We start from the raw sequence: 27,661 nt of genomic DNA, 5'->3' as shown, positions 1-27,661 counted from the left end.
TTTATTCATTTATAATTTCCATGACTATTTTGACGGACTAATTGGACTTGACTTACTTGACAAATGGGAAGCTAAAATTGATTTAAAGAATAGAAATTTAATTACTACATTAGCCAGTAATCCAATTTTAATGTACGATTCAAAAAGTTGTAATTTATATGAAGATATAATTCCCGCTCAAAGTTCTAAAATAGTTAGAGTTCCTATAAATGTTCATGACGGAGAAGCAATAGTTAACGAGCATATTGTATGTCACTGTAAAATAAGAGATTGCATTACTAAAGTTAAAAATAATAGAGCTTATATACAGGTAATTAATGAAAGTCCAAATGATGTAATATTTTCTTTAAACCAACCAATTAGTGCAGAATCTTATAATATAGAATGCCATAATTATAATATTGTTAGTGATAGAGCAAAAGCAGTTTTATCTAAACTTCGTACTTCTCATCTTAATCCCGAAGAAACTAAAAATATAGAAAATTTATGTGCCCGTTATGCAGATGTATTTTATCTAGATGGAGAAACACTTACATTTACAAATAAAATTAAACACAAAATTAGAACTACTGATGAATCCCCTGTACATGCTAAAAATTACCGTTATCCATATGTCCATAGAGAAGAAGTTAGGAACCAAATTAATAAGATGTTAGATCAGAATATAATAAGACCTTCAGACTCTGCATGGAGCTCTCCTATATGGATAGTACCAAAGAAGGCTGATGCGTCTGGAAAAACTAAATGGCGTCTCGTAGTAGATTTTAGGAAACTAAATGAAAAAACTATCGATGACAAGTATCCCATCCCCAACATTACCGATGTACTAGATAAATTAGGCCGATGTCAATATTTTAGCACATTAGATTTAGCAAGCGGATTTTATCAGGTAGAAATGGATGAAGCAGATATTCAAAAAACAGCATTTAACGTAGAAAATGGTCATTATGAATTTTTGAGAATGCCTATGGGACTTAAGAACTCTCCAGCTACTTTTCAAAGAGTTATGGACAATGTTTTAAGAGGACTCCAAAATCAAATCTGTTTAGTTTATTTGGATGATATCGTTGTTTTCAGTACTTCCCTTCAGGAACATATGGTAAACCTTGAAAAAGTATTCCAGAGACTTAGAGAATCGAACTTTAAAATACAGATGGATAAATCAGAATTCTTAAAATTAGAGACAGAGTTTTTAGGACACGTAATTAGTAACGAAGGAGTTAAACCCAATCCAAATAAAATTAAAGCCATTGAAAATTATCCCTTACCGAAAACCCCTACAGAAATTAAGCGTTTTCTCGGATTTTTAGGTTACTATAGAAAATTTATTCCAGACTTTGCCAGAATTACTAAACCCATGACCCAATGTTTAAAGAAAGACAATAAAATAACTTTAGATGAAAATTATATCAAATGCTTCAATCATTGTAAAACTTTACTATTAAATGACCCAGTACTTCAATACCCAGATTTTACCAAGGAATTCATTTTAACAACAGATGCTTCGAATGTTGCAATAGGCGCAGTGTTATCACAAGGTGTTATAGGTTCAGACAAACCCATTGCATATGCTTCCAGGACTTTGAATTCAAGTGAAACCAACTACAGTACAATAGAAAAAGAGTTATTAGCAATAGTGTGGGCGACGAAATATTTCAGACCGTATCTTTTCGGACGTAAATTTAAAATAATAACCGATCACAAACCACTCCAATGGATGATGAATTTGAAAGAGCCCAATTCTCGCTTAACGAGGTGGCGCTTTAAACTTAGTGAATATAATTTTACAATAGTCTTATCACGTATAGAAATAAATATTCATGAAGATCCAGGTTTAGAATCTATTATAGCTAATATGTCTCACGATAGTCGTACAGTTACAGCACCTGAAATAGCAGAATTATTAGATGACTCCAGAACACTTACCGTTCACACTTCCGACGAAAATCCAATTTTAGAAATCCCAATTACTGATGAACCCTTGAATAAATTCAAGAGACAGATAGTTTTTAGTATAGTAGGCGATATTAAAAGAAAACCCATTTTAACAAAACCCTTTGACACTCATACTAGAATTTCAATACAGTTATCCGAGTCAAATCTAGAAGAAGACGTAGTTAATGCAGTTAAAGAATATGTGCATCCCAATATTAAAACAGCTTTACCTTTTAATCCCCCTTTGGCAATGTATACAGTTATTCCTATTTTACAAAGAATGTTTAAAAGTTCAGCTATGAATTTAGTTTGTACAAAGAAAGAATTAGAGAATATAAAGGAATATTTAAAGCAACAGGAAATAATTAATAAGTATCATGATGGTAAAACAAATCATCGTGGTATTAATGAGTGTTATCTTGCCCTTTCTAGTAGATACTATTGGCCCCATATGAGAGAAGAAATTACGAAATTTATTAATGAATGTATAATTTGCGGACAAGCCAAATACGATAGAAACCCTATAAAGCAGCAATTTAAAGTAGTTCCCCCAGCCAGTAAGCCCTTTGAATTAGTTCATTTAGATTTATTTACAGCTCGAAGTGAAAAGTTCCTTACAATAGTCGATTCATTTTCAAAGTATGCTCAAGCTTATTATTTAAAAGATGGTACAGCCATTAGTGTAGTTCAAGCTTTACTTCAATTTAGTACCCACCATGGATTACCCATAACAATTATTACAGATAATGGTCCCGAATTTTCCAACCAATTATTTAGCGAATTTATTAGGTTACATAAGATTCAACATCATAAAGTTGCACCGAATACACCGAATGAAAATGGTTTAGTAGAAAGATTTCATTCAACTCTATTAGAGCATTTACGTATACTTAGATTAGAAAAGAAACATGATTCCGTAGTACTTTTAATGCCTTATGCAATTTTAGGTTATAATAGCTCTATTCATAGTTTTACAAAATGCAAACCAATAGATTTAATTACAGGACATTTTGATCCAAGAGATCCTTTTAATGTAGACCTTACGTCGCATCTGTTACAGCAGTATATGGTAGATCATAAAGAACGTTTGAAATTAGCTTACTCCTTAATAAATGACATGACTACTGAAACTCGTAATAATATAATGGACAATAGAAATAAGAATAGAGAACCTGAAAAAGAATACTTACCTGAACAACAAGTTTTTATAAAAAATCCTTCAGCATCCAGACAAAAATTAGCTTCTAGATATACTCACGATAAAGTTATGGCAAATCTCCCAATTCATATTTATACTAAAAAGAAAAAGTTACCCATAGCAAAATCCCGGCTGAAAAGAGTGCCTAAAAGCGCTCAATTGTTACAGGACAATACTGACAATACTGACGACTCTACATCTAAGCAGAACGCAAGAAATTCAACTTGAGACACTTGACGACGGACCAGGACTCTTACCTTTCAAACTTGGACAGACCAGGATCATTCACCAATATCACACCTTTTTACAGCATGTTAACCTAGAAGACATAGAATCTAAAATTAATTTAGTGTATTCCCAAATTCAAGATTTTCGTCCTTTACTTAACAATAAAACCCTATCCTTATATGAACCACATTTAGAATATCTCTCAGGCAAATTATATAAAATTACAGAAATATTGCAAACGTTTAAAGTTTCGCGTGTTAAAAGAGGTTTGATCAATGGACTAGGATCTATTATAAAAAGTATATCAGGTAATCTTGATTATACTGATGCAATTAAATATGAAAATGCTTTAAAAGTTTTAAAAGAAAATCAATTTAAATTAGAATCTGAATATAATAATCATATTAGTTTAACTAGAGAATGGTTACAGCATCATACTAAAATATTAAATACTATTGTAGAAAATCAAGATAAAATTAATAAGACTTTAAATTATATAATGGAAAAAGATTTTAAGAGAGAAACTGAATTAATTAAATACGCTCATTTATCTCAATATCTTTTCATTTTAGGTGATAATATAGATAGTTTAACGATTGAATTAGTTAATTTAGGAAATATGTTGAACTTGAGCTTTGCATCGAGCACAGCACATTCAATTATTAGTGTAGCTATGTTAAGAAGTATGATTTCGAAAATTAAAGTTTTATATTCAAGCGAATTTACCTTAGATATAGATTTGAGAGAATATTTTAGAGTTATGAGTTATGGATATTACTATCTAGATAATAAAATAGTTTTAGTTTTTAAAGTGCCGATTGTCCTTCCTAAACCTTTTGACCTTTTCAAACTCTCTGCAGTTCCTAACCGAAATCATCAAATTCTTATTCCCATGTCTCCTTATATAGCAATTCAGGAAAGAGATTCTAGGTACATAGAAACAGAATGCTTAAAAGCTAATTCGGCATATTATATCTGCGAGGAGAATCCTGCTCATACCTTCAATAATCATGATGAATGCATCCACACTCTTATTACGAAGCAGCAGCTCTTGCCATCCTGTAAACTTACCTCTATATCCCAAGAATCTGAAGCATTCGAGCAATTAGACCAGAAGCACTACATTCTTAGTTTTCCGAAATCAACTAAAATTCAAACATCCTGTGGAAAATTGCAGTATAAAACTCTAAATGGAAGCTATCTCGCTATTATACCTCAAGGCTGTTCCATCCAGACTCCAGAATTCACTATTTCAAATTCAAATGATATTATTAAAGGACAACCCTTAAGAATCTCAGATATCGTTCCTGTAAAAGAAAATCAACCCTCTGAACATATTTTAAATTTGAAATCTATCAACTTAGAAAAACTTCATAAAATAAATTCAGAAATCATGGCGCAACCGAAAATTGATTTAAGAAGCTCTCAAGATTTATCTATCTATCACACTACTATTCCTGTATATCTGATATTAATAATTGCTATCATTATCTGCATGACTATGTTCCTGTATCAGCGTTTTAGCAAGTTGCAGCCATCAATGGAGCACAAAGAGACTCAGAATCCTGGAGAAGTGAGGGTTGATCCATCAAGCATCCCAGCAACAATTTTAAGAAAATAGTTGCTGATCTTCGGGGGGAGGTGTTACGCTGCGGATCCCTATGAAGAACGCCGACGCAGCACCCGACCACAGTCACGCGGCAGCGGCACGAGGCGCGGAGTCAGCATTCCTCAGTTTACAGCATTTTTGCAATAGTTATTTCGCGTCACTTATTATTCGATCGTCGAATAGTCGAGTCAATTTAATTATAGTTTAATTATTGTAAGATTTAATTAATAAAATATTTTAAGAAATTTTGGTTTTTTTTGGAAGTCGAACTGCTGCGAAATATAATTACTTTACCACACCTAATGCACCCATAACACGCCGTTGTACCCAATCAAGTACGGGGCGTACCTGGAGGGGAGGATTTTGATTTTTCTAATTTTTTTCTTTTGTTTTTACTTTATTTAGTTTATAAAGTACAGAGAAATATAAGTTTTGTAATAATATCACTGCTGGTTTCATTTTGGCGGTTATGGGTTAAGGGGAAATTAAAATTTATAAAATTATCAATAATTATGGAGAAACATCCTAGTAGTGGTGGTGGTGATACTAGTGGTACCGCGCTATTTCTGAGTGAGGAATAGCGCGGTACTAAATATTTGCCAAGACGGTGACTAAAACTTCATTTAATTTATCAACGCTGCCTCCAAAACAAGGTGCTGCTCGTTTTCACAGTTTCACAGATAAATTAAATGAATTTTTAGTCACGGTCTTAGCAAATCTTTTGTATAGCAAGCCGTCCAGTGAGATGTTTTGATTACCGCCGTATAAAGCTGTGAAACATCATTCAGCAACAAGAGTGAGCAAAGATGCATAAACTTCCTCTCTCCCCTGGTTTTAAAATGGCAGCCATTTTAATTATTTCTTGGACCGTTATTTTCACTTGACCGATGCTTCTCATCTAAGTATCATACGAAGATAAAAAGGTCGCATTTGATAGGCAAACTCATAGACTACAAAAAAAACATAAGCCTTTTTTTAAACAATAAAAGATTTTGTTTACTAATCAATCGTTGTTATAACTTTCTGCAATGTACGCATAATAGCTAATTAAAATGAAAATCTATTCGACCAAGCATGTCGACATCCATTTCGTCTATGGACTCAGCAACGTAAATGCCTCTTAAGCAGTTAGAGAGTATGGGAGAAGATTACCCAACAGACCTACACCGACTGCTATGATATTCACAAGAATTCATTTGCGCTTAGCCAAAAATGGGATAAGAACACCCGCTAATGAATTTTCGTCTTTTGTCGCCGCATGATGAAGAAGAAATACTGAATTTAATAACAGAAGATACCAGTCTCAGGCGAATCGCAATTCAACTACATTTGCCAAAATCGTCTGTGTGGAGAGTTCTGAAAAGGGAAGGATTACATCCCTATCATTTTTGAAAAGTGCAAGAGAAAACTGACCAGTTTTGGTGTGGTTAAACAGAAGATTGCAACTAGATAATTTTTTTTTGTAAAATTGGACTGACGAAGCCACTTTTACTGGATCGTTACATTAACCACTGAAATGAACATCTGTTGTGCCCTGATTATTCACAATAAGAGAAAGTTTGCAGCCAGCATCAGTTTGCAGTGAATATTTAGGGCAGGAATCAGGAATGATCAATGATATCCTAATTCGGCCAATAATTTTGCCTTCTACAATGAATGGCTCAAAATTTTTGCAGTTTTTGCAGAAAAATTTTTTAGACGCACTCCTGGAGTTGCCGTTAAGTTATTGGAGGGGTATGATACTGCACCTGGACGGTGCTCCTGTGCACTTTGCAGTAAATGTGCGGAGCTATCTTAATATTCCGTGGCGCTTGGTGATTGGGCACGCTTGGTCAGGCCACCTCGGTCACCGGATTACCCCACTAGATTTTTTCTTGTGGGGCACATTAAATTGTACATCAATGCTGAATACTCGAGAAGAATAATTAATAGAAAATTATGCCAGTTGGAAATGAATCGAGAGAAAAGAAACAAATGATCCGACCACTGACAAAATATAATGTCTCAATAAGAGCTATATAGCATGCCTTCAAAATTAAGGAGATACTTTTGAGCAATGGCTATAGGCAATCGTTTCCTTTTATTATTATTAAGTTATTAAATAACTTTAAAACTGAATAACGCATTTTTTCCCTACTACCCCGGTTGATATGCAAGGAAAAAGGTCGTATTCAAATCGTCATAATTCCTAAGATATCTGACTTAGAGCAAAGACATTTACGGCCGTTCCCAATATTTGATCTATCTCTGGTTTTGCCCTACTAGAGATAGGAATAGCTCACAATTGACATAAAATATATGTCTGTAATGTCTAATCTGAGCTATTCCTATCTCTAGTAGGGCAAAACCAGAGATAGATCAAATATTGGGAACGGCCGTTAGGAAATAGGAATTAATGTTAGCTAATTACCTCCTCTATATTTAAAATATATAAAAAATAATCAGTCTAATGGGCTAGGTTTTTCACTTACAACCAATAATTAAAAACATTTACCAATAATTAATAAAACATTTTACCTTTGTTTTCTAAGATTTGTTCTACGAATATTAAAACATAATCTGTGTGAGAAATGAGATCTTTTTCTTGTTAATAGGACATTTACATAAGAAGTAAAATTACTACGAAAGCCCGGGTCTTTGATACCAAAAACATAAAATGGATGCCATTTTACAACAGAGAGAGATAGAGAAAATTTAACAGCCAATTCGTCGATAAAATATGCCAAGAAATTTGATACTGTGCCTTAAATTTATATAATTTCAATTTAACAAAAGAAACTTGGGCTCCGCCATAGTCAGGTTAAAACACAAACAAAAAATACATGTATTAGTCTTTATTACAACATCATTATAAGGACTAAAAATATTGTACATCAGCTTCTAGTTATTCTCTACTTTCTGACAGACCGCACTATATTTACCTTATACTACTCCTGTTTTTCAATAAGTGTATCGCCATCGAGTGACACGACACCATCACAAACTTGCACGGAATCTTTTTGCGCTATATCATCGTCCCGATCGTCATCAAACGAATTTATATTTTTAGTATCACTTACATCGTTCTTTTCACTTTCATCACTCGGCTCATAAGAATGTCCTTTCATTTTCTCGAGCCACAAACCCATTGAGTTGTCTTCGATTTCACCTTTGATTATATTAGGAAAGATCTGTTCATGTTTAAACCTCTGCACTGCTTCGTCCTGGTCATCCCAATCCAGAGTGTCGTGGCTCTCTTTATAACGCGCGCCGTAACGTTCGTAATGTACCTAAAAAACAGAGCATATACATTTTATTAATAATTATGCTCTCTTAAAATATGAGGATCGAAGCTACATAATAATATTATTTTTACCTTATCTAGGACCAGCCCTAAGCCTGGAGCAGTAGGGATCATAACCTTTTCTTTACTAAACACTTTGTCTAATATCGAAATATCGGTGTGGTTTCTAACAATTGCGATCATGAGCCCAACCATTTTTCGAATTTGATGCAACATAAAACTCTGACCCTGCAAAATAACACAAATTAATCGATGCGATAGAACTTGCTTTAATCATTGCAGTGTAAAATCAAAAGAAGTGTATTCATCTACACTAATATTATAAAGAGGAAAACTTTGTTTGTATAATTGTAATGAATAGGCTCAAAAACTACTGGACCGATTTTAAAAATTCTTTCGCCATTCGAAAGCTACATTATTATCCACGAGTAACATAGGCTAAATTTTATTTTAATTAATTGTAGATCTTATAAATATCTACAAAAAAGTCCGCGACACACTATACTTATCTATGTCGAGTGAGGCACAACAACAATTTTTTTATTTAAAAAATCTTGAATGTTTTTGGACTACATTTAAACGCGTTTATTTTACTCATGCTACTAATCCTTATCAAAATAAATTATGTAATCACTAAGTTACAGTTTATGTAGATAATATTTGGTCTTTGAATGACTAAAATTGGACGTTTGGTTTTGAAGTTATGGCAAAATTAAAATATGTATTACGATTTTTACTGGACGGCCCGTTGCAAAGTGGGCGTCATCAAGGAGGGGGTGCGCGTGCGAGAGTTTAGATCAATTAGTTCTTTTGAGAGCTAGAATATTATACGCTATTAACATTTTCCTAAATATTTGAAAATGCCTAAGAGAGCCAGGTCGGACGACCATGACGGCAAACTTGTATATTAGTCACTTCAATGAAATAATATGGGCAAAACAACATTTGCCGGGACAGCTAGTCTATACTAATATTATAAAGCGGAAGAGTTTGTTAGTTTGTTTGTTTGAACGCGCTAATCTCAGAAACTATTGGTCCGATTTGAAAAATTCTTTCAGTGTTAGATAGCTCATTTATCGAGGAAGGCTATAGGCTATATTTTATCACGCTAATACTAATACGAGCGAAGAAATAGAGGAAAGTGTGGAAAAAACGGGGGGAAATTATTTGAGAGGGCTTATTTGAACGCGCTAATCTCAGGAACTACTGGTCCGATTGAAAAAAATATTTCAGTGTTAGATAGCCTATTTATCGAGAAAGGCTACAAGCTATATTTTGTCGCGCTAAGACTAATAGGAGCGAAGAAATAGAGGAAAATGTGGAAAGAACGGGAGAAATTATTTGAAATGGCTTATTTGAACGCGCTTATCTCAGGAACTACTGGTCCGATTTGAAAAATTATTTCGGTATTCGATAGCCCATTTATCGAGAAAAGCTATAAGCTATATTTTATTACGCTAAGACTGATAGGAGCGAAGAAATAGAGGAAAATGTGGAAAAAAGGGGGAAATTATATGAAAGGGCTTATCTCACGAACTACTGGAGCAATTTTTATATTATTTGGCACAGATAAGAAGTAGGCCACGTGAAGGATCATAGGCTATTTTTTGTGGACTAATTTTTCTGTGAAATATCTAATTTACGCGGGTGAAACTGCGCGGAACGTTATATTTCGCGTGGTCATGACATCACGCCTAAACGGCCTGGATCCATTTTGCTGTATAAAGATACTTTGAGTCCCGAAAAAAAAAATATAATACATTTTGTCCCGGAAAATGTACGGTTCCCGCACAATAACTTTTATGATTTTCGCCTAAACTATTTAATCTATTTTGATGAAATTTGGCATGGAGATTGGAGATACTAATTTGAATCTGGGACAAGGAATGTTTTTGTCCCGGAAAAATGTATGGTTCCCACACAATACACTTTTCTGATTTGCGCGTAAACGACTCAATCGATGTACGGGAAAAACTATAAACTAAAGTCCACGCGGACGAAGTCGCGGGCAACAGCTAGTATTATATAATATACCAGTTATACCTTTACTAGCAACTCTGCAAATTCCATTTCAGATTCCATGAAAACTCTTTCCAAAGTGAAACTCATCATATATCTTAAAGCGGATGGATCTTGAAAATACCTGAAACAAAAGATTACAAAATTTATTTAATAATAAGAATATGAAGTTTTTAAAATTAATTCAATAATAAATATATGACTTTTTCTGTCTATGGTTGTCAAACTGTAAACATCACCTTGAAATGATAAATACATTTTCTATTTTTATGGCGAAAAGCAAGGCATTTACGGAGTAGGCTTTTTAATAAAAAGATATTTAAGATTTATACGTGGGAGAGCCATGCTTCGGCACGAATGGGCCGGCTCGATCGGAGAAATACCACGTTCTCACAGAAAACCGGCGTGAAACAGCGCTTGCGCTGTGTTTCGCCGAGTGAGTGAGTTTACCGAGGGCCCAATCCCCTACCCTACTCTCCCCTATTCCCTTCCATTCCCATCTCTACCCTCCCCTATTACCCTATTCCCTCTTAAAAGGCTGGCAACGCACCTGCAGCTCTTCTGATGCTGCGAGTGTCCATGGGCGACGGAAGTTGCTTTCCATCAAGTGACCCGTTTGCTCGTTTGCTCCCTTATTTCATCAAAAGATATAATTATTAGTTTTCAAGCCAAGTCCGACAGAATCGCCATACTGAAGAAGCTTGATTTTAAATATCCGGTCACAATTATACAAGTACATGCCCCAACTGAACAAGATACCAAAGCAACAAAAGATAAGTTTTATAAAGAACTAAATGAGTTGGTGCAAAATACAAATAAACAAATTATGTATATTAATTATCGGAGACTTCAATGCCAAGATCGGTATACTGATGAATTCATTATAGGAGATTACAGTAATGGTGAGAGAAATGACAACGGAAGCAGATTCGTAGATTTTTCTTATACAAATAATTTTATAATATTTAACAGCATTTTTAGGAAAAAATAATCTAGGAAATGGACATGGATGTCGCCTAATCGTAAAGATAAAAACGAGATTGATTTTATATTAACAACGAGCTTTTGCCCGCGGCTTCGCTCGCGTTAAGAAGTATTATTATATAAAAACTTTCATCCCCTATTTTAACTTCTTGGGGTTGGAATTTATCAAAATCCTTTCTTAGCGGATGCCTCCGTCATAACATCTACCTGCATGCAAAATTTCAGCCCGATCCGTCCAGTGGTTAGGGCTGTGCGTTGATAGATCACCATGTCAGTCAGTCACCTTTGAGTTTTATATACAATGTGTCCCGACACCGGTGTCCGATCCTTTAATGTCATGATCTATGGCATATTTTATCGACAAATTGGCTCTCAAAATTTTTCTCTCTCTCACGGTTGTAAAATGGCAGCCATTTTAGTTTTTCTTGGGCTTTCACACTAATCTGACCAGTACTTCTCATGTAAATATCCTATGAAGATAAAAAAGGTCTCATTTGATAGCTAAACTTGTGGACTACGCTTACACAGGCAATATGTTATAAATTTCGTGGAATCAAACATAAAAAAACCAAAGTTTAAGAAAAAAAATTGTGCATTTTTTAATTAATACGCACACTACATAACAAGTAACAACTGTATTTTTAATGTTAAACTTATATCCTGTAAAATTTAAGTGGTCAGTGAAAAAAGACTTATTATTATTATTATATGAAGAAACTTTCTATACAAACAGATAGAGGATTTGATCCAGGAATATTTTTCGGGGCCGATTTTATTTCTGTGCAAAACTGTCGTATTTGAATACAGATAAATTGCCCAATTTGGCAATATTCATTTTTAAGGTTTCGTACCCAAAGGGTAAAACTTCGATTATTAACTTCCATAAATATTATATCACGGGGAGTGCTCTGAGGAATTGTTCGGAATCATACCACCTGCAGCTTTTCGCCATCGTCCCAAAAAAATATACCATCCTCATCACCTTGATGGGTGGCAGTCTTCCACCGTGCGTTTCTCGCGTAACTTTCTGCCGCGCACTGTAAAACTCTGGAACAAACTGTCACCAGCAGTATTTTCGGACCTATACGACCTGCAAACCTTCAAGAAAAGAGCGTATTCCCTCTTAAAAGACCGGCAACGCATCTGCAGCTCTTCTGATGTTGCGAGTGTCCATGGGCGACGGTAGTTGCTTTCCATCAGGCGACCCGTTTGCTCGTTTGCCCCCTTATTTCATAAAAAAAAGACTTCGATAACTGTCCGTCTGTGTGCCTGTCTCCAGGCTGTATCTGAAGAACCGCAACAGCTGAATTAAGATATTTTCATTTTGTTTAAATCTGTTGCCCCTAAAATACTAAAACATAAACGGATAATGGTACTGGTAGCAAATTGTCCAAAATAGACATTGTTTATGAAGTACTAATAACTATAATAATATTAATAAGACTCTCAACCAGCTAGTCACTTCGGAACCAATTGTTGAAGAAGACGAGTCATCAAAATATACAGGGTGCAATTAAACCTTCCTGCCAAATTTTTTCCAGGGCTTAAGAATCATTAGGAGAGTCCATTTAACCAAAAAAATTGGGTGTTATTTTTTTTTCAATGACATATTTTATCCCATTTAAAATCGTTGCAGAACGGTCACTCGCAGCGCGGGGGAATGAGAGAGAGTGCGCGCGCGGAGACACGTCACGCGCGGCCGACGCATCGTGTCCATTAATTGTAGTGTTTTTTAGGATAACTTTCGGAAGATATTTCTCAACATTATAGTACTGAGTGACCATAAAAGAAAAATTACGTGTATTTTTATTTTTAACAAGGTTTAATATATCAAAATTTGGCAGGAAGGTGTAATTGCACCTGTATAGAAGATCCTGAGAATATGCATTTCCTTCGTGTTGATGATGTTGTATACATTAATAATATTAATATGCAACTACAGACGCGCACAAAATTTTAAGCAAAAAACTCCACTGTCGGAAATTATTCTTAGTACTATATATAATAATTATTCTTAGTACTTAATATAATTACAACTTTAAACTTTACTGTCAGGCGTCCGTTAGAGGCCCCATTTAATATTAGAATAGATGCTAATGGAATCCAAACTGTGTTTAGGACTAACAACACCGCCATACAAACTAAAGTTTATCTATTATCAAAATGAAGATTTAGAGGGAACACCAGTACAACATTTCATAGTTTTCCTTTGGCTCCTGATTGCTCTCAAGTAGTATCACCCTCAAAATTCTCTGTCGGGCATCAATATCAGATAAGAGTATTCACAAGATGCTCATTTGGGTTCTTTGGAGAGAAAAAATCCTCGGAAGATAACAGAGTGCTAGATAAATTAATTGACATTCCCACCCCAAAATTAACAGAGACGGTATTTAGCTGGCCGGTAGGAACATTTAAAGAGATATCCATCTCTTTCCATTTGAACTCAGATATTACTGTTAACATTACGTCGCAAGCAGTGCGGCAGCAGCGCTGCAGCCGCAGTGCTTGCGACGTATTGTGAAGGCAGCCTTAGAGTCGAAATATTTTCGGCATTACACGTATCCATATTTTTGTTCGAAGTTTTTAATAATCGATTCTGAGGGTTTTTAATCCTGTTGTGCCGGACCTCGTCAGGTTGGTCCACTAAATTAGATCGGCATGATCTCGTTAACTACGATCATGTCGAGGAATACAGTGTCCTTGGAAGACATGACCAAAGCGTTTTCGGACGCATCTGTTTATGACAGACTCTCTTCAGCTGTGCTGTAACAGAATGCTGGATAAATTCATTGACATTCCCACTTTTACCAGAGACGGTATTGAGAGCTGGCCGATAGGAACATCTAAAGAGATGGATGAGGTTCCATTTGAACTTAGATATTACTGCTATTGGTGCGGGAAAGAATATCCTGGAGAACACAGAATGACATTTGGGTCTCATATTCAGGTAGCAAGATATCCAGACGGTACAATCAACTCCAACCCAATGTCTATTTTGATGGATCCAGATATTCCTTGCTCAATTGGAGGAGTCGGCCACGTGTCCATTAAAAATTCATAGTGTCACCGCAAGGGCAATATCATCAGATGAACGAAATAACCTTGATGAGGATTCCCTCTGTCAACTTACAATTTTCACTGGACTCAGAGGCCAAACCTTTTACCTACAATTTCCTATTTGCCAAATATGAGATAGAAAGAAGGGAGGGTATTTACTCTCAATTGACAGTGGCTTTAGCAAATGGAGCAACTTATTGAGGGCATCTGGAGGACCACAACAAAGATCACGGAGCTCTATAGAACTAGTCAGTAAACAATAAGAAGGTTAAAGATGTTCTTGAATAACCCTAACCATAGGATCAAAAGAGGCACGGAGTTTTAGGAGTTTGCTTCTGATATCAGAATTTCAACAAGCTACGCCCAATTGAGATATGAACAAAGATTTGTGGTAGATCAGATGAAAAGGAATTTAGGATCGCTTCAGAAGGTAATTTACTAATTTGTGAGTCTATGTTTACAAAGTGGATATCCCTGATACCTCCTGACCTCCCCAGGAAGGTCGCACAATATCTCTCAGGTACACACACAAATGTAGCATCACAGATCTCTACCACCACCTATTAATCCTGATCTTAATGTAACAACCCCCTGGTGAAGTGATTGGATGAGGCATGTCATCATATCCGCGGATTCTGGGCTGATTATCATGATTTTGGCCCCGTCGTTAATTAGTTTTTGTAGACATATGCTAGAGCAGGAGAGAGAGAATTGGAGTAACAGTTGTTTTCTAATCAACCAAAGAGTGTCAGATTGATTCCTGTCCGCAAAACAAAATACCATGATTCCTGAATAGGATCTGTCCAGTGGACGATCGGACTGTTATGAGGAGGTTTCACTCCGAGCCGCAACTGTAAAGATGTATGACTAATCAAGCACAGGGACTCGTTGTGTTGTTTGTAAATATATTCATTTGAAATTAGTCAGTCTAACTTAAAGGTTAAAAATTTCATAAAATTAATAAATGGCTAAAAGCAAAGTTGATCAAGACCCACGAACTAGTATCGCGACCCTGAGAACTGACTGCCCAAGAAAAAATTTATTAAGCCTTGTGGTTTATTCATTGATAAAGTTTTGGTTTCTTGGGGGCTTCACCAGATGGTCTGACTGGGGACGACAAGTTAACGAAATAAAATCTCCTTTGACAGTAAATAAATTAGGCTTAAACGCAGAGATACGACACAAAAAATTAACCTTCTGGATAATAACAAAATCCGGTGAAACCGTTAATAAGAAACATCCATGGTTTAATTAAATCCAAGGGCAGTTAGTTACACATCACACAAAGAAAAATTTGCTTATTTACTGTATGGGTAAACAGAAAATCTGAAAACCGAAGTAATACAGCGCGACGATGAATTCTGGAATAAACAAATGAAAGATGAACTTATTAAATTCTACATAGATTGCTTGTTCCCCGAGATTCTTGATCGTGGATCTAGAATCTCGGGGAGCAAGCAATCTATGTAGAATTTGTTACATTTCCAGAAACATGAAAATTCGGGAGCCTTACATAACTTCAGAATGTTCACAACCAGACATAAGTAATGAAATCAAAGATGGAAACAATGACAGAGACAAAGACAGTGACGTTAATTTGCCTACCGCAGATCAAGAATATTCTTATAGACAAAACAGAATAGAAGACGAAGACCAAGAAATGGATGAGTATAATATCAAATCACTTGGTATGGCCATACTTCCTGTCTGATCATTTGAATGGCGAAACTTATGAAAATTTTCACAGAGAGGAGTTACCCCTCTTGATGATGGACTTGCTACTTTCATTAAGAAGAAACATGTTCTTTCAACATGATGGCTGCCCAGCGCACTACCAAAGAAGTATGCGAGCACGGTTAGACGACAATTATCCAAATCGATAGATTCGAAGAGGCGGACCAACCGCATGGCCGGCGAGGAGCCCTGACTTAACGCCGATGGATTTTTATGTATGGGGCCACATGAAAAGCCTTGTAATTCGACAAAATGACACCGCAAATATCGATATTCTGAAAAAAAAATATTCATGCGGCTGACGAAATGAGGAGGAACCTGCGAACTTTTGTCTTAAAGAGCAATTTAAGAAAAATAATGAGAATGTGTATAAGAAATAGGGGCGGCTATTGAAAACGAATTACATAATTGAATAATACAGATTATTTGTTTTGCATACACCTTAACTCTAGTAGGTCGATGTTTCGCCTTTTAAATAATAAGTGTTATACCTTTTTGAATAGCTAAAGAGACGTAAAAGTTTTTTTAAATGATATGCAGAAAAAGTTCAATACTTTTTTTTAAGTGCTTCAAAGTTAACAACACCTAAATGTTCGTTTTTCAATTCTAACTATATTCGGGCAGTTGTTTTAAACTGTTAGTAGTAGGTTTAGTTTTTATTGGTCGCTATTATTAATTTACTTATTTTCTAACTAGATTAATTTAAAAAATGGACTTCAGGTGCTGTAGTCCCAAAAAAATAGGCACAAAAGCCAAAAAATTAAGAATTTAAAAAATCTAAATTCAATATCTCCATAACAGTTAAGTTTCCGATACCTAATTATATGACCAAATCAATCAGAAATGACCCGAGTAATAACGTCCTTTAATAATCAGCACGACTTTCCATGTAACCCTGTATAATTAATTCATTTATTGTGCAGTGATATACATTATACAGGTTATTATAGTAATTAACAACTAACGCTATTATATAATATGTGTAAACGTATTAATGGTGTTAATAATAAAAAAGTCTAAACACTAACACGAATGAAAAAATCCATACTTCCATACTAATATTATAAATGCGAAAGTGTGTCTGTCTGTCTGTTAACTCTTCACGCCCAAACCGCTGAACCGATTTTGCTAAAATTTGGTATGGAGATACTTTCGAGTCCCGGGAAAGTATATAGGATACTTTTTATCCCCGAAAATGTACGGTTCCCGCGCGATAAACGAGTTTTGGCGCTCCGTTGCGCGCGTCCTCTAGTTGTCTATAAACTGTCTGGTACTTTTATAATTCGTCTTTACATACCTACATATTTGTATGATCTTAGTTTTATTTTCTAATCTCTTTCGTATCACTTTGCTAATTTACCCACTGTAACTTGTTACTTATCATTATAATATTAATATTATATTGAGGCTGGCTTTTGCTTTAAGGTACAAGTTGGAAGCCGGATACATGAAGCGGCAGCAGACGACGTGTCTACTAGTACTGGTTTCTATGTGTTTCTATGAAATACCCTCCGCAGCTAGCGACACTTTTCATAGAAATACATAGCAACCAGTAGTGTGCCGACGGCCGACGATATGTCCTCTGCCGGCGCTTCATATTGCTGCTAACCGGCACCTTAGAAGTAAGAGGTGACTTGCACTTAATACATTTTAGCGCCATTAATTAAACTGCAGATGATACACTACCAGTGTGTATCATGGACAGTAGTCAATAAGAGAAAAATGAAAAAATAAGTGAAAAGTAGAAAAAATATATAATGTAAAGATAAAAGGTTTTCTTTGATGTTAGTTTTTTCGTTTATCGCGGTCCGCGCGCGGTTATGGCAACTGTCAAAGTTTTAGTCCTTCTTTTTTATAAAGAGGTTCATTGGCAACTCACTGAGTCGGCTTAGTGAAGAAGAAGCAAGTATTTTAGAAGTAAAGATGACTGGCATTATGGGGTGTTCAGAAAAAATCCCCAAATTAAAACTTTTGTTGGGAATACATTTTGTGTTTAGAGATTATAATAATTAGTGGAAATATAAACATTGAATGTCGTTTCTTTGTTTTCAGGTAAGATTTTTACAATAATGTGTGAAATAAGATGTTTCCTTTGATAAGTGTTTAACCAAACATACAGTCTCAGACAACTAAGGATAAAATGTTTTTGAGCAATCAATTGCTGAAGTGTTCTAATGAATTTGAAAAATGAGGCCAATGTATGCAGCCTTCAGGTTGAAATTTCAAGCTTATTGTTTTTAGTACAGAATATTACAAAGAAATATGAATTATCTAAAAAAGGAATTACAGAAACATATTTCTGCGAAATGTTACATTATAATGAGAAAAGTCACTTCATGAAATCAAGGAAATCATTTAACTGAAGGAATATCACCTGATATAATATAAGAAACAGCCAAAAGGTTAATACAGAGTCAGGCAGATGCCTATTTAGTAATGACCGATGAGATACGAACAAACCAAAACGAACCTATATGCTTAGAAAATTTCTTTAGCTGCATTTCAGGCTAAAGCCTGCTAAAGCCTATGGTTCCCCACAAATTCACATGAAATTTTATGGCTCTTTTCGTTCTGGAAGATTTTCTGTCTTATAGCCTAATAAACGAATGCTCAAAATGGGGGTGTGGTTGAAAAAGTCGAATGCAGAAATTATGACTACGGAACTTTGTTACGACTAGTTAGGAGATAAACATACTAAAAGTCCTGACCCCTCCTATGAGTGATTATGTTGGTTACTATTTTTTGTGTACAACCAATGTCAACCATATTAAAATTATTAATTAATATGTCAACCATAAAATTATTCAAGATGTATATTATACATTGTGTAACCAAAATAAGTGATAATACTTTAGGGTGTGTACGTGTTCCTTGTAGAGAGTTCACTGTGAAAGTAGCAGCTCTGAAAGACGAAAATTTTTTTTCACTTTTGTATGGGCAAGGGCCCGAGCGTCACGAGTTTCCCCATACAAAAGTGAAAAAAAATTTTGGTCTTTCAGCGCAGCTACTTTCACAGTGAACTCTCTACGAGGAACACGTACACACCTTAAAGTAAAAAACTAAACGATTAGCAAAAAATTAATAAATTATTAAAAACACTCGTTTTTGGTGACTGATTGCGCTGAAATTATAAGTGATATCGCTTTTGTTTATATGAGAGGCTTGTAGTAAATTTGTCAGGGTTTATTTCGTTCATACATACGTATCGAGTACGGTTTCTTATTTAAGTGGAAAATACCACGTTTCGGGACATATTCGCGGGCACGGGGGGGTGACGCACGTTTTATAATCTTAATCTCTTGACTCTCGGTAATTAATTTTGTTCAATATTGACTACATGCTACAATTATTATTAATATTAAAATTATTTCAAAATTTCAATGTTGAAAGGTTTACCTTTAATTTGACTGTCTCATATAGAAGTTGATATAGAGATGGTAATAAAACGCACAAACTATATAATATTACATTAAACGTATGTGTTATGTCAGCGTCAGTAATAACAGTTACATGACATTAAATGTTGTGTAATTTCGGCGTCTGCGAGACAGAGACGTAAATAAAACGGCACTTACTTTTTTTCAGTGAAGTTGTGGTAGTTTTTAGTTCCCTTGTAGGCCGCCAGTACTTCGTTCACTTTGGAATGTTTCTCGGCCGTAATCCGGTACGCCTTCCTGTCTTCCACCCTCGTGATGGCGGGCTCGAACACGTACGTGGGCAGGGTGTAGCTGTACGTGCGCGCGTTACACTTCGACTTGGAGTTGAACTTGTTGGTCGCTCGCTTCACGCTGAACACCTTAATGCACGGCGGTAATCTCGCGTTTATCTCCTCTACGTCTACTTCCAGAGCTGAAATTGAACTCTTCGATAAAATTCCAGAAAAAGTAGATAACTTAGATAAAAAAAAGGTGTCCGAACCTTTAATGTCATGATGTATCCAGGCATATTCTAGTGACAAATTGGCTATCAAATTTTTTTTTCTTTAACTTTTGAAAAAAGAACATTCCCTGGCTTCATGATACTAATCTGACCAATACTACTTGTACTATTATCTATTCTGTGCCAATACTTCATAAGAAAATCGTTAATTTTTTTGGCGCAAATCATTTAAAGCCTTCGCGAAATTTACTTTAGTTTTCGTTCTAGTAAAAGTGTAAGTGGATTTTGAGAGGGCTAGAAAAGTAGCATAGTGGTCTGTCACTGTAGTTTGTAATATAGCAATTAAGGCTGTAAATGTTTTCCTAATTTTTAGCATCACATGATCCAAACAACTCTTCTCCCTCGTTGGCAGAGTGTGGCCCGCTAGTATACCAAACGCTGAGAGAGAATTAACGTAGTGGGTTTTATTATTATAGTTCTGGTTCGATTCGGTTATTTTCTGTGCAATGTTTATATTAATGTCCCCCGTTGTTATAATATTCTTACTACTATTTATTGTTTCCAAATGAGAACATAATGCATCTACAAAATTATCTGTATTAAAGTGATGGAGACCGATAAATGCATAATCTTATGTTGTCAAGCAGATCAATCTGTAAGCAGGATGCTTGTTTCAATTTAATTTCCTTTACTACGGCTGACAAGGACTTTTTATGTAAACGACCACGCCATCATTTTGGTCAAGGTAACACATAGTAGAGAAAGCATCGTAGTTGTCTATATTCGGTGTCGGTTTATTGGGGCTTAATCTACATTCAGTTAGTACCAAAATATCGGGAACAAAAGATAGAGATGATATGGTTATGAGAAAGTCATCGAGATTACGATAAATGGACCTTATATTTTGAGAAATTACTGTCAAATCGTTTTTATTAACAGTCAAGTGACGAGATAGCTCGTTAGGAGTACAACTGCATTCTATTGTTCGTGCAATATTAAGATTGTCTCTATCATTCAGCGTATTTAGTTTATCTACCATAATTCAGTTTATTTTTTAAGATATAAATTTATTTAAAGAAATGAATTATATGTGAAGATTTTATGTTATTATTTAGCGTTATACTTAGTTTTTCAAATATAGTATAGTTCATAAGAGTATTTATACTTTTAATGTTGCATTGCATTGAGATAAGTAATATAAAGAAAAGCGTAACAAAATGTAATAATCTTATGTTGTGCATGTTAAAAATATTACGTAATGTGTCCTGTAGTTCAACGTTGGCCGTAAATAAGATCATAATTAATATAATACTAAAAATAATTGTTTCGAGGCTAATATAGGAATCATTAAAGTTGATATATTGATATATTGGATTGAAAAAGTGAATTGAATGTGAAATATGTTTGATTTTGTTGTAGAGTTCGTTGTAATATTAGTAAAGATAGGAGTAAAGACTTAAAGTTTTCGTGAATGTAACGAACTAAAAAATTATATACTAGTACAAGCAAGACATTGCCAAAACAATAATAATACATATAAATATAAGTCTTATCTAGTCATTTACTTTGTTTGCCCTGTGTAGAGGTTGATAAAAGTTCGTGGACCTGGTTTTCATTGTGCAACTGTATTACATTTGATTGTTCATTCTCTCTTACATACACCTTTCCATAGGCTGTCCAACAGAATAAAAAAATTTCTTGTTTTCGCTAGATCTCGGGCTAAGAAGTAAAGACGGGCAGCTTTTGGGGTTAAATGATCACATAGATATATATGGGGGTGTCCTGTATATAGGTGTAGTCCAATGTGCTTAGTACTTAGTTTGCTGTTTCTGTTTTTAGCGTTAAAAGTTTTCGCTGTTCTTAGTATTTAGTTTTTCAATATAGCTGAGTGTAGCTCTACAATTATCGGAGTATTACTGGATTGCCCAATTTTTCGTGTCAGTCTGTAAGTATCCTTAATGTCCGAATTTTCAATAACGCATTCAATCGATTTTGAGAGATTGACAGCCATGTTGATCAGATCTTTTTTGTTTTCAGCGGACAACTTTGGTACATTTCTATTTCAAAGCAGGTTTTACGACTATTTAATTGCAATTCTTCTATTTTATTTTCTAAGAGAACAATGTAATTATGGTATTTCTTTGCCTGAGTCTCCACTCCGTAATCCGTTGTGAACTCATCGTTTGGTGATGTAAGATAAGCAACTGACGCTTCTATACTTTGGTTAGTTTGTTGTATTTCTTTTAATTGAGCAGTTAGATTTTTTAGTTCATTGGATTGCGGAGTCGTAAAAGATGTTAACAGAGATTTAATTTCATTTTTGAAGTCGTTGAGTTGTGTTGTAATTGAGTCCTCCATTTTGTCTCTACATCGCTTTTTTCGCATGGAATTGTAGTCTGGTGGAGTAGTTATTTCAAAAGTACTTGTTCTAGCGAGGTCCGATTCCGAAGCTGATTTATTTAACACATTGTCAATATGCAATTGTAAGTCGAATCTACAAGACGGTTGCTTTTGTTCACTCGATGTTATACTTGAAAATAGCTTGTCGATCTTCTTGTTTTTAGTCGGAGTTCTTTTAAGAGGCATTCTGCTAGCAGCAAATTAGTTTACAAAACTCTCTGTAGATGGCGGGTGTGTCGGCGTCGGTAGTACGATAGCGTATGATAAATTAGAGTCGGCGGCTCACGCTTTCGTGGTCGAGTGGCGCAGTAAGCAGGCGCAACAACAACGACACTAGGTTCGTATCCTGTCGGAACCCCGACTTGTAAAAATTTCGCCACTTCAACTTACTTGCTCCACGCCAAGCCCTCGGAGACCACTGCTCAGGGGGCGAAGTCCTCAGGAAGACGCGAATCCGATAGGGCTCCAACAAAAAATCAACAGCACCGCAATATCAAAATCGGCAGGCACAGAAACACGTCCGTTCGCTTCGAGAGTCAAGACGGAAGAGGAAGGAGGAGGAGTTAAAGCATAAGAGATTTAGGGCCTGTTTCACCACTTTCTGATAAGTGCCGAATAGGCTATTCACCACTTAACTCGACAGATCAAGTATGGAGAATCTGTCAAATAAGGCGTCAACCAACCGGTGGTTGTACTAAGATTTTTTTCGTAGATATACGTTACAAATATTATTAAAGAGACAGAAATTATGGGGGCACATACGAGCGAATCAAAATTTTAACTAATATTCGAGGAGAAATTACGGGATTATGAAATGCATCACCAAGGTATTTATTGCAATTGTCTTCAAAATAAGTTAGAATACAATTAATCTGCTTGCTCTCATTACGCTTGTGTAATAATAGCACTAAACAAATGGTCTCCTTAGTTAATTTACCATTTAACCAGTTGGCTAAGCGTCATCTAGCTGTAGTGTTGATCGTTGCAGTCAACAAGTCGGCTAAACGTCGTATAGCCGTGTGATTGGCTTTTTTATATATATAAAGGAAATAATATTTCCTTATTTAAAATTGGCGCCCATTCATAGTGGCAAAAATTAATTGTGCCACAATTTGACAAACATCAAGAGGAGAAGCCGAAGGAGTTTTATCTGTGACAACTGACAAGCATTACCGAGCAAGTTTTCATATTTTTCAAGAGTTTTCATATTTTAAGATTAATAGTAAAAAATAGTTTAGAATAAACTTTAATTGTCGTTTTTCTTATTTCAGGTATGGTCAAATTATGTTATGTTATAGAATTATAGTATTATGTTGTAGTATAATAGAGAATAATAATAAAACTTCTTATTTCAGAACAACACAACGTTTATTCTAATTTCAAAAACAAATTGTAATAAAAACGTATTACAAAACGACAATTTGTTTATAAAAAACAATGGAAAAACTTCAATTCGAATTTACTTTGTTGCCTAGTAGTGATGGAAAATCTAATATTTTATGTATAACCTCAATTGGCACACCGGACAGCAAAGTATATGCTATACCAGAAGAATTACAAGGAGTTAGTCATCATAAGACCTTATGTTCTACTACATCCTTTACTAAAGTAAAAAATAGCTTAAAGAAACGATACCAAAAAAGAAGAATATGGATAACCTTGTCAAAAGAACTGTCCGAAACCTATCTAGATGCAGATAATAATATTCAATTTAATGACCAGTATTTGGAGGAAATAAGTATAGAGAAATCCCTTACTGGTAATACATTGCCAACGGAAACAGAAAGATTAGAAAAAATATTTGTGAGGTTCCTGGAAAATACTCAAACTAGCAGCAATAAGCAACAGAATTTGAAAAATATAGCAGAAAAATTTGTGATAGAAAAATTTACAACAAGAAATCCAAATGCAAGTCAATGGATTGAGATGTTTGAGAAAGAGTGCATTCGATGTGATGTCACAACCGATGAAAGTAAAATTGAAGTACTCCGATTATTTTTGGACAAAAGTTGTTTAGACTGGTACAATTCAATGATTATAAAATTATCAATGAATTCAGATTGGTCGCAATGGAAAGATAAGTTTTGTCATTCATTTATCAATAAAGGTTGGAATCCAGTGATATATGCATTATCTTTTAAATATAAAGAGGGTTTACTAGTGGATTATGCAATGAGAAAGGAGAAACTATTATTGGAGATGAGAAAATCAATAGATACAGATACTTTAATTGATATCATTGCGGCTGATTTACCAGAATTCATATTAAACAAGATTGACAGGGAATCCTTAAAAGACACAGTAGATTTATTTAACGAACTCGGTAAATATGAACACCTGATGAACAGAAGAAGTAGGATAACTCCAAGGAAATATGAAAACCAGAAGTATGTGAGTAAAAATGAAGAGAAAAGTCCATGTAAAATATGTGACAAGTTAAATAAAGGTACCCGTTACCATCCGGAAGCTACTTGCTGGTTTCGGTCAAATGAAAATGGACAAGTTAAAAAAAGGGACTATAAACATGTTAACAACTCTGTGATTGAAGCTGAATTGATAACTGACCAAAAAAACGAGTTGTAACACCATTAATATACGTCAAGCTACAATTGGATGATAAACTTGAACTATATGGAGTGTATGACTCTGGTTCAAATGTTTCATTAATAAATTCAAGATTCCTTAAATTAAAAGGAAAAGGTATTGGCAAGAATGAAACAAATTTAAAAACAATTAGTGGTGTTACGGAAACAAGTGGCTTGGTGAAATTGAAAATGAAAATGTTTGCATTAGAAAAAAATGTTGATATTTATGTTATGGATGAGGAAAAAATGCATCATGATTTCTTAATTGGATTGGACCTGATAAAAGAGTATAAACTGATTCAAAATGAAAATTTAACAGTTTCACAAAATCTGAACATCCATAAATCTATACCTACATGTGAAAGATCCCAGAAAATAACAACAAATGATAAGAGACAAATACAGAACATGATTAATTTTAATGAACATATTATAAAAGAAGATTTTGATATAAAGATAAAGCATTTAAAGGAAGAACAACAGCATGAAATAATTAAATTAATTTCTAAATATAAAAATGTTTTTGCAAAGGACAAATACGATATTGGTACAGTTAATGGGTATGAATCAAGGATAGATTTGATAATGGATAAATATTGTAGTAAGAGACCATATAAATGCACAGTAGAGGACAAGAAAGAAATAGAGGCACAAGTAGCTAAGTTACTGGAAAATAAACTTATTGAAGAGTCGTACAGCCCATTTGCTGCACCCGTTACCCTAGCGTTTAAAAAAGAAGACAACAAAAAGTCAAGACTCTGTATAGATTTCAGGGAATTTAATAAATTAGTGGTACCACAGGCCCAACCATTTCCTCTTATTGAAGATCTGATGATAAAAACGAGAAACTGTCGATTTTTTTCAACCCTAGATATAAATTCTGCGTTTTGGGCAATCCCGCTACGTATCGAAGACAGAAAGAAAACAGCTTTTGTTACCCAAGAAGGGCACTACCAGTGGACGTGTTTGCCATTTGGACTCAAAACGTCACCAGCTATTTTCCAAAGGATATTGAGTACAATTTTAAGAAAATATCATCTAAACGGCTTTGCTGTTAATTATATCGATGATATATTGATATATTCAAAAACATTTGAAGAACACATTAGCCATCTAACACAATTACTGGAAGCAATTACAAGGGAAGGTTTCAGATTAAAATTTACCAAATGCATATTCGCATCTGACTCGGTAAAATATTTGGGACATATAATCCAAGACAATTCTATTCGGCCAATCAATGATAACTTAATTTCAATAATGGAATTTCCAGTCCCTAAAACTCAAAAAAACGTACGACAGTTTTTAGGGAAAATAAATTTTTACCATGGATTTATACCAAACAGTGCTAAAATATTGGACCCTTTGCATAATTTGCTTCGGAAAAATGAAAAATTCATTTGGTCTGAAAAATGTCAAGAAGCATTTAATACTATAAAAAAGTTACTGTGTTCAAAACCTATACTAGAAATTTATGATAGGAATTTACCCATAAATATATATACAGATGCCTCATTGGAAGGCATTGGTGCCATTTTGAAACAGGTACAACCAAATGGCGAAGAAAAGCCAGTGGCCTATTTCTCAAAGAAACTTAATAATGCACAGAAGAAGAAAAAAGCAATATACCTTGAATGTCTAGCCATCAAAGAAGCAGTTAGGTATTGGCAATTTTGGCTGATAGGAAGATCATTCACTGTCTACACTGATCATAAGCCACTAGAAAACTTAAATTTAAAAGCTCGACCAGATGAAGACTTAGGTGATTTAACTTACTATCTGTCACAGTACGATTTCAAAATAAAATATGCACCTGGAAAACAAAACATAGAAGCTGACTGTCTAAGCAGGAATCCGGTATTAGAACCAGATAATAATATAGAAGAAAAACTAAAAACTGTTAACTTAATTACATTGGAAGATATTATATTAGATCAAAATAAAAATGTTCATATTCAAAATAACAAAAGTAAATTGATTGAAAAGTGCAATATTTACTTTAAGAAAAGTAGAGAAAAGGAAAAAGTTATTATATCAGAAGAATTTAGCATGAAGTTTTTAAAGAAATTGCACAATAACCTGGGTCATATTGGAATGAAACAGATGCAAAATACTGTAAGTCCATATTATATAACAAAGAATTTATTTGAAAATATTAAGAAAATTTGCAAAAACTGTGATACATGTGTAAAAAATAAATCAAGAGGTCAATATAAATATGGTATGATGTCACAATTGGGCCCAGCAAAGAAACCTTTCGACATTGTCTCCATAGACACTATTGGAGGCTTTGGAGGTTCGAGATCTACAAAAAGATATCTTCATTTGTTAGTCGACCATTTCACAAGACATGCATTTATTCTCACCTCCAAAACACAGAGTGCTAATGATTTCATCAGTTTAGTATCAAAAATACCTGAAACTTTCAATATTGGTATGATACTATCGGACCAATACCCAGGGATAAATTCAAAAGATTTCAAGAAATATTTAGATGAAAAACAAATACCTCTAGTATTCACAGCAGTTAATGCTCCATTTTCCAATGGCTTAAATGAGAGGCTAAATCAAACCCTAGTGAATAAAATTAGATGTAAAATTAACGAACAGGGAAATACAAGAGCCTGGACAACCATAGCCCAAGAATGTGTCAAGCTATACAATGATACCCCACATACAGTCACTGGCTATACACCGAGCTACCTATTATTTGGAAGAGACGTTGCTATTTTACCGAAAGAGTTGAAGCA

At 34.6% G+C, this 27,661-nt stretch overlaps 1 protein-coding gene across 3 annotated transcripts in view; it reads right to left on the bottom strand.

Moving 5' to 3' along the window:
- Positions 1–7,789: 7,789 nt before the first annotated feature.
- Positions 7,790–27,661, bottom strand: part of LOC121736089 (tRNA pseudouridine synthase A) — a 126,547-nt gene continuing 106,675 nt past the window's right edge. For all 3 annotated transcript variants that reach the window (XM_042127154.1, XM_042127150.1, XM_042127153.1), the window contains 4 exons: positions 19,623–19,896; positions 10,297–10,396; positions 8,326–8,481; positions 7,790–8,239 (listed from right to left, as the gene is read on the bottom strand). In XM_042127154.1, the coding sequence (XP_041983088.1) occupies positions 7,898–8,239; positions 8,326–8,481; positions 10,297–10,396; positions 19,623–19,896 (872 nt within the window). In that variant the 3' untranslated portion in view covers positions 7,790–7,897. The remainder of the gene's footprint in view (positions 8,240–8,325; positions 8,482–10,296; positions 10,397–19,622; positions 19,897–27,661) is intronic.

The sequence above is a fragment of the Aricia agestis genome, chromosome 18 (assembly GCF_905147365.1).
Source record: "Aricia agestis chromosome 18, ilAriAges1.1, whole genome shotgun sequence".
NCBI lineage: Eukaryota > Metazoa > Arthropoda > Insecta > Lepidoptera > Lycaenidae > Aricia > Aricia agestis.
The sequence above is the reverse complement of the archived record's forward strand: the minus strand, read 5'-3'. Positions and strand labels throughout refer to the sequence as shown.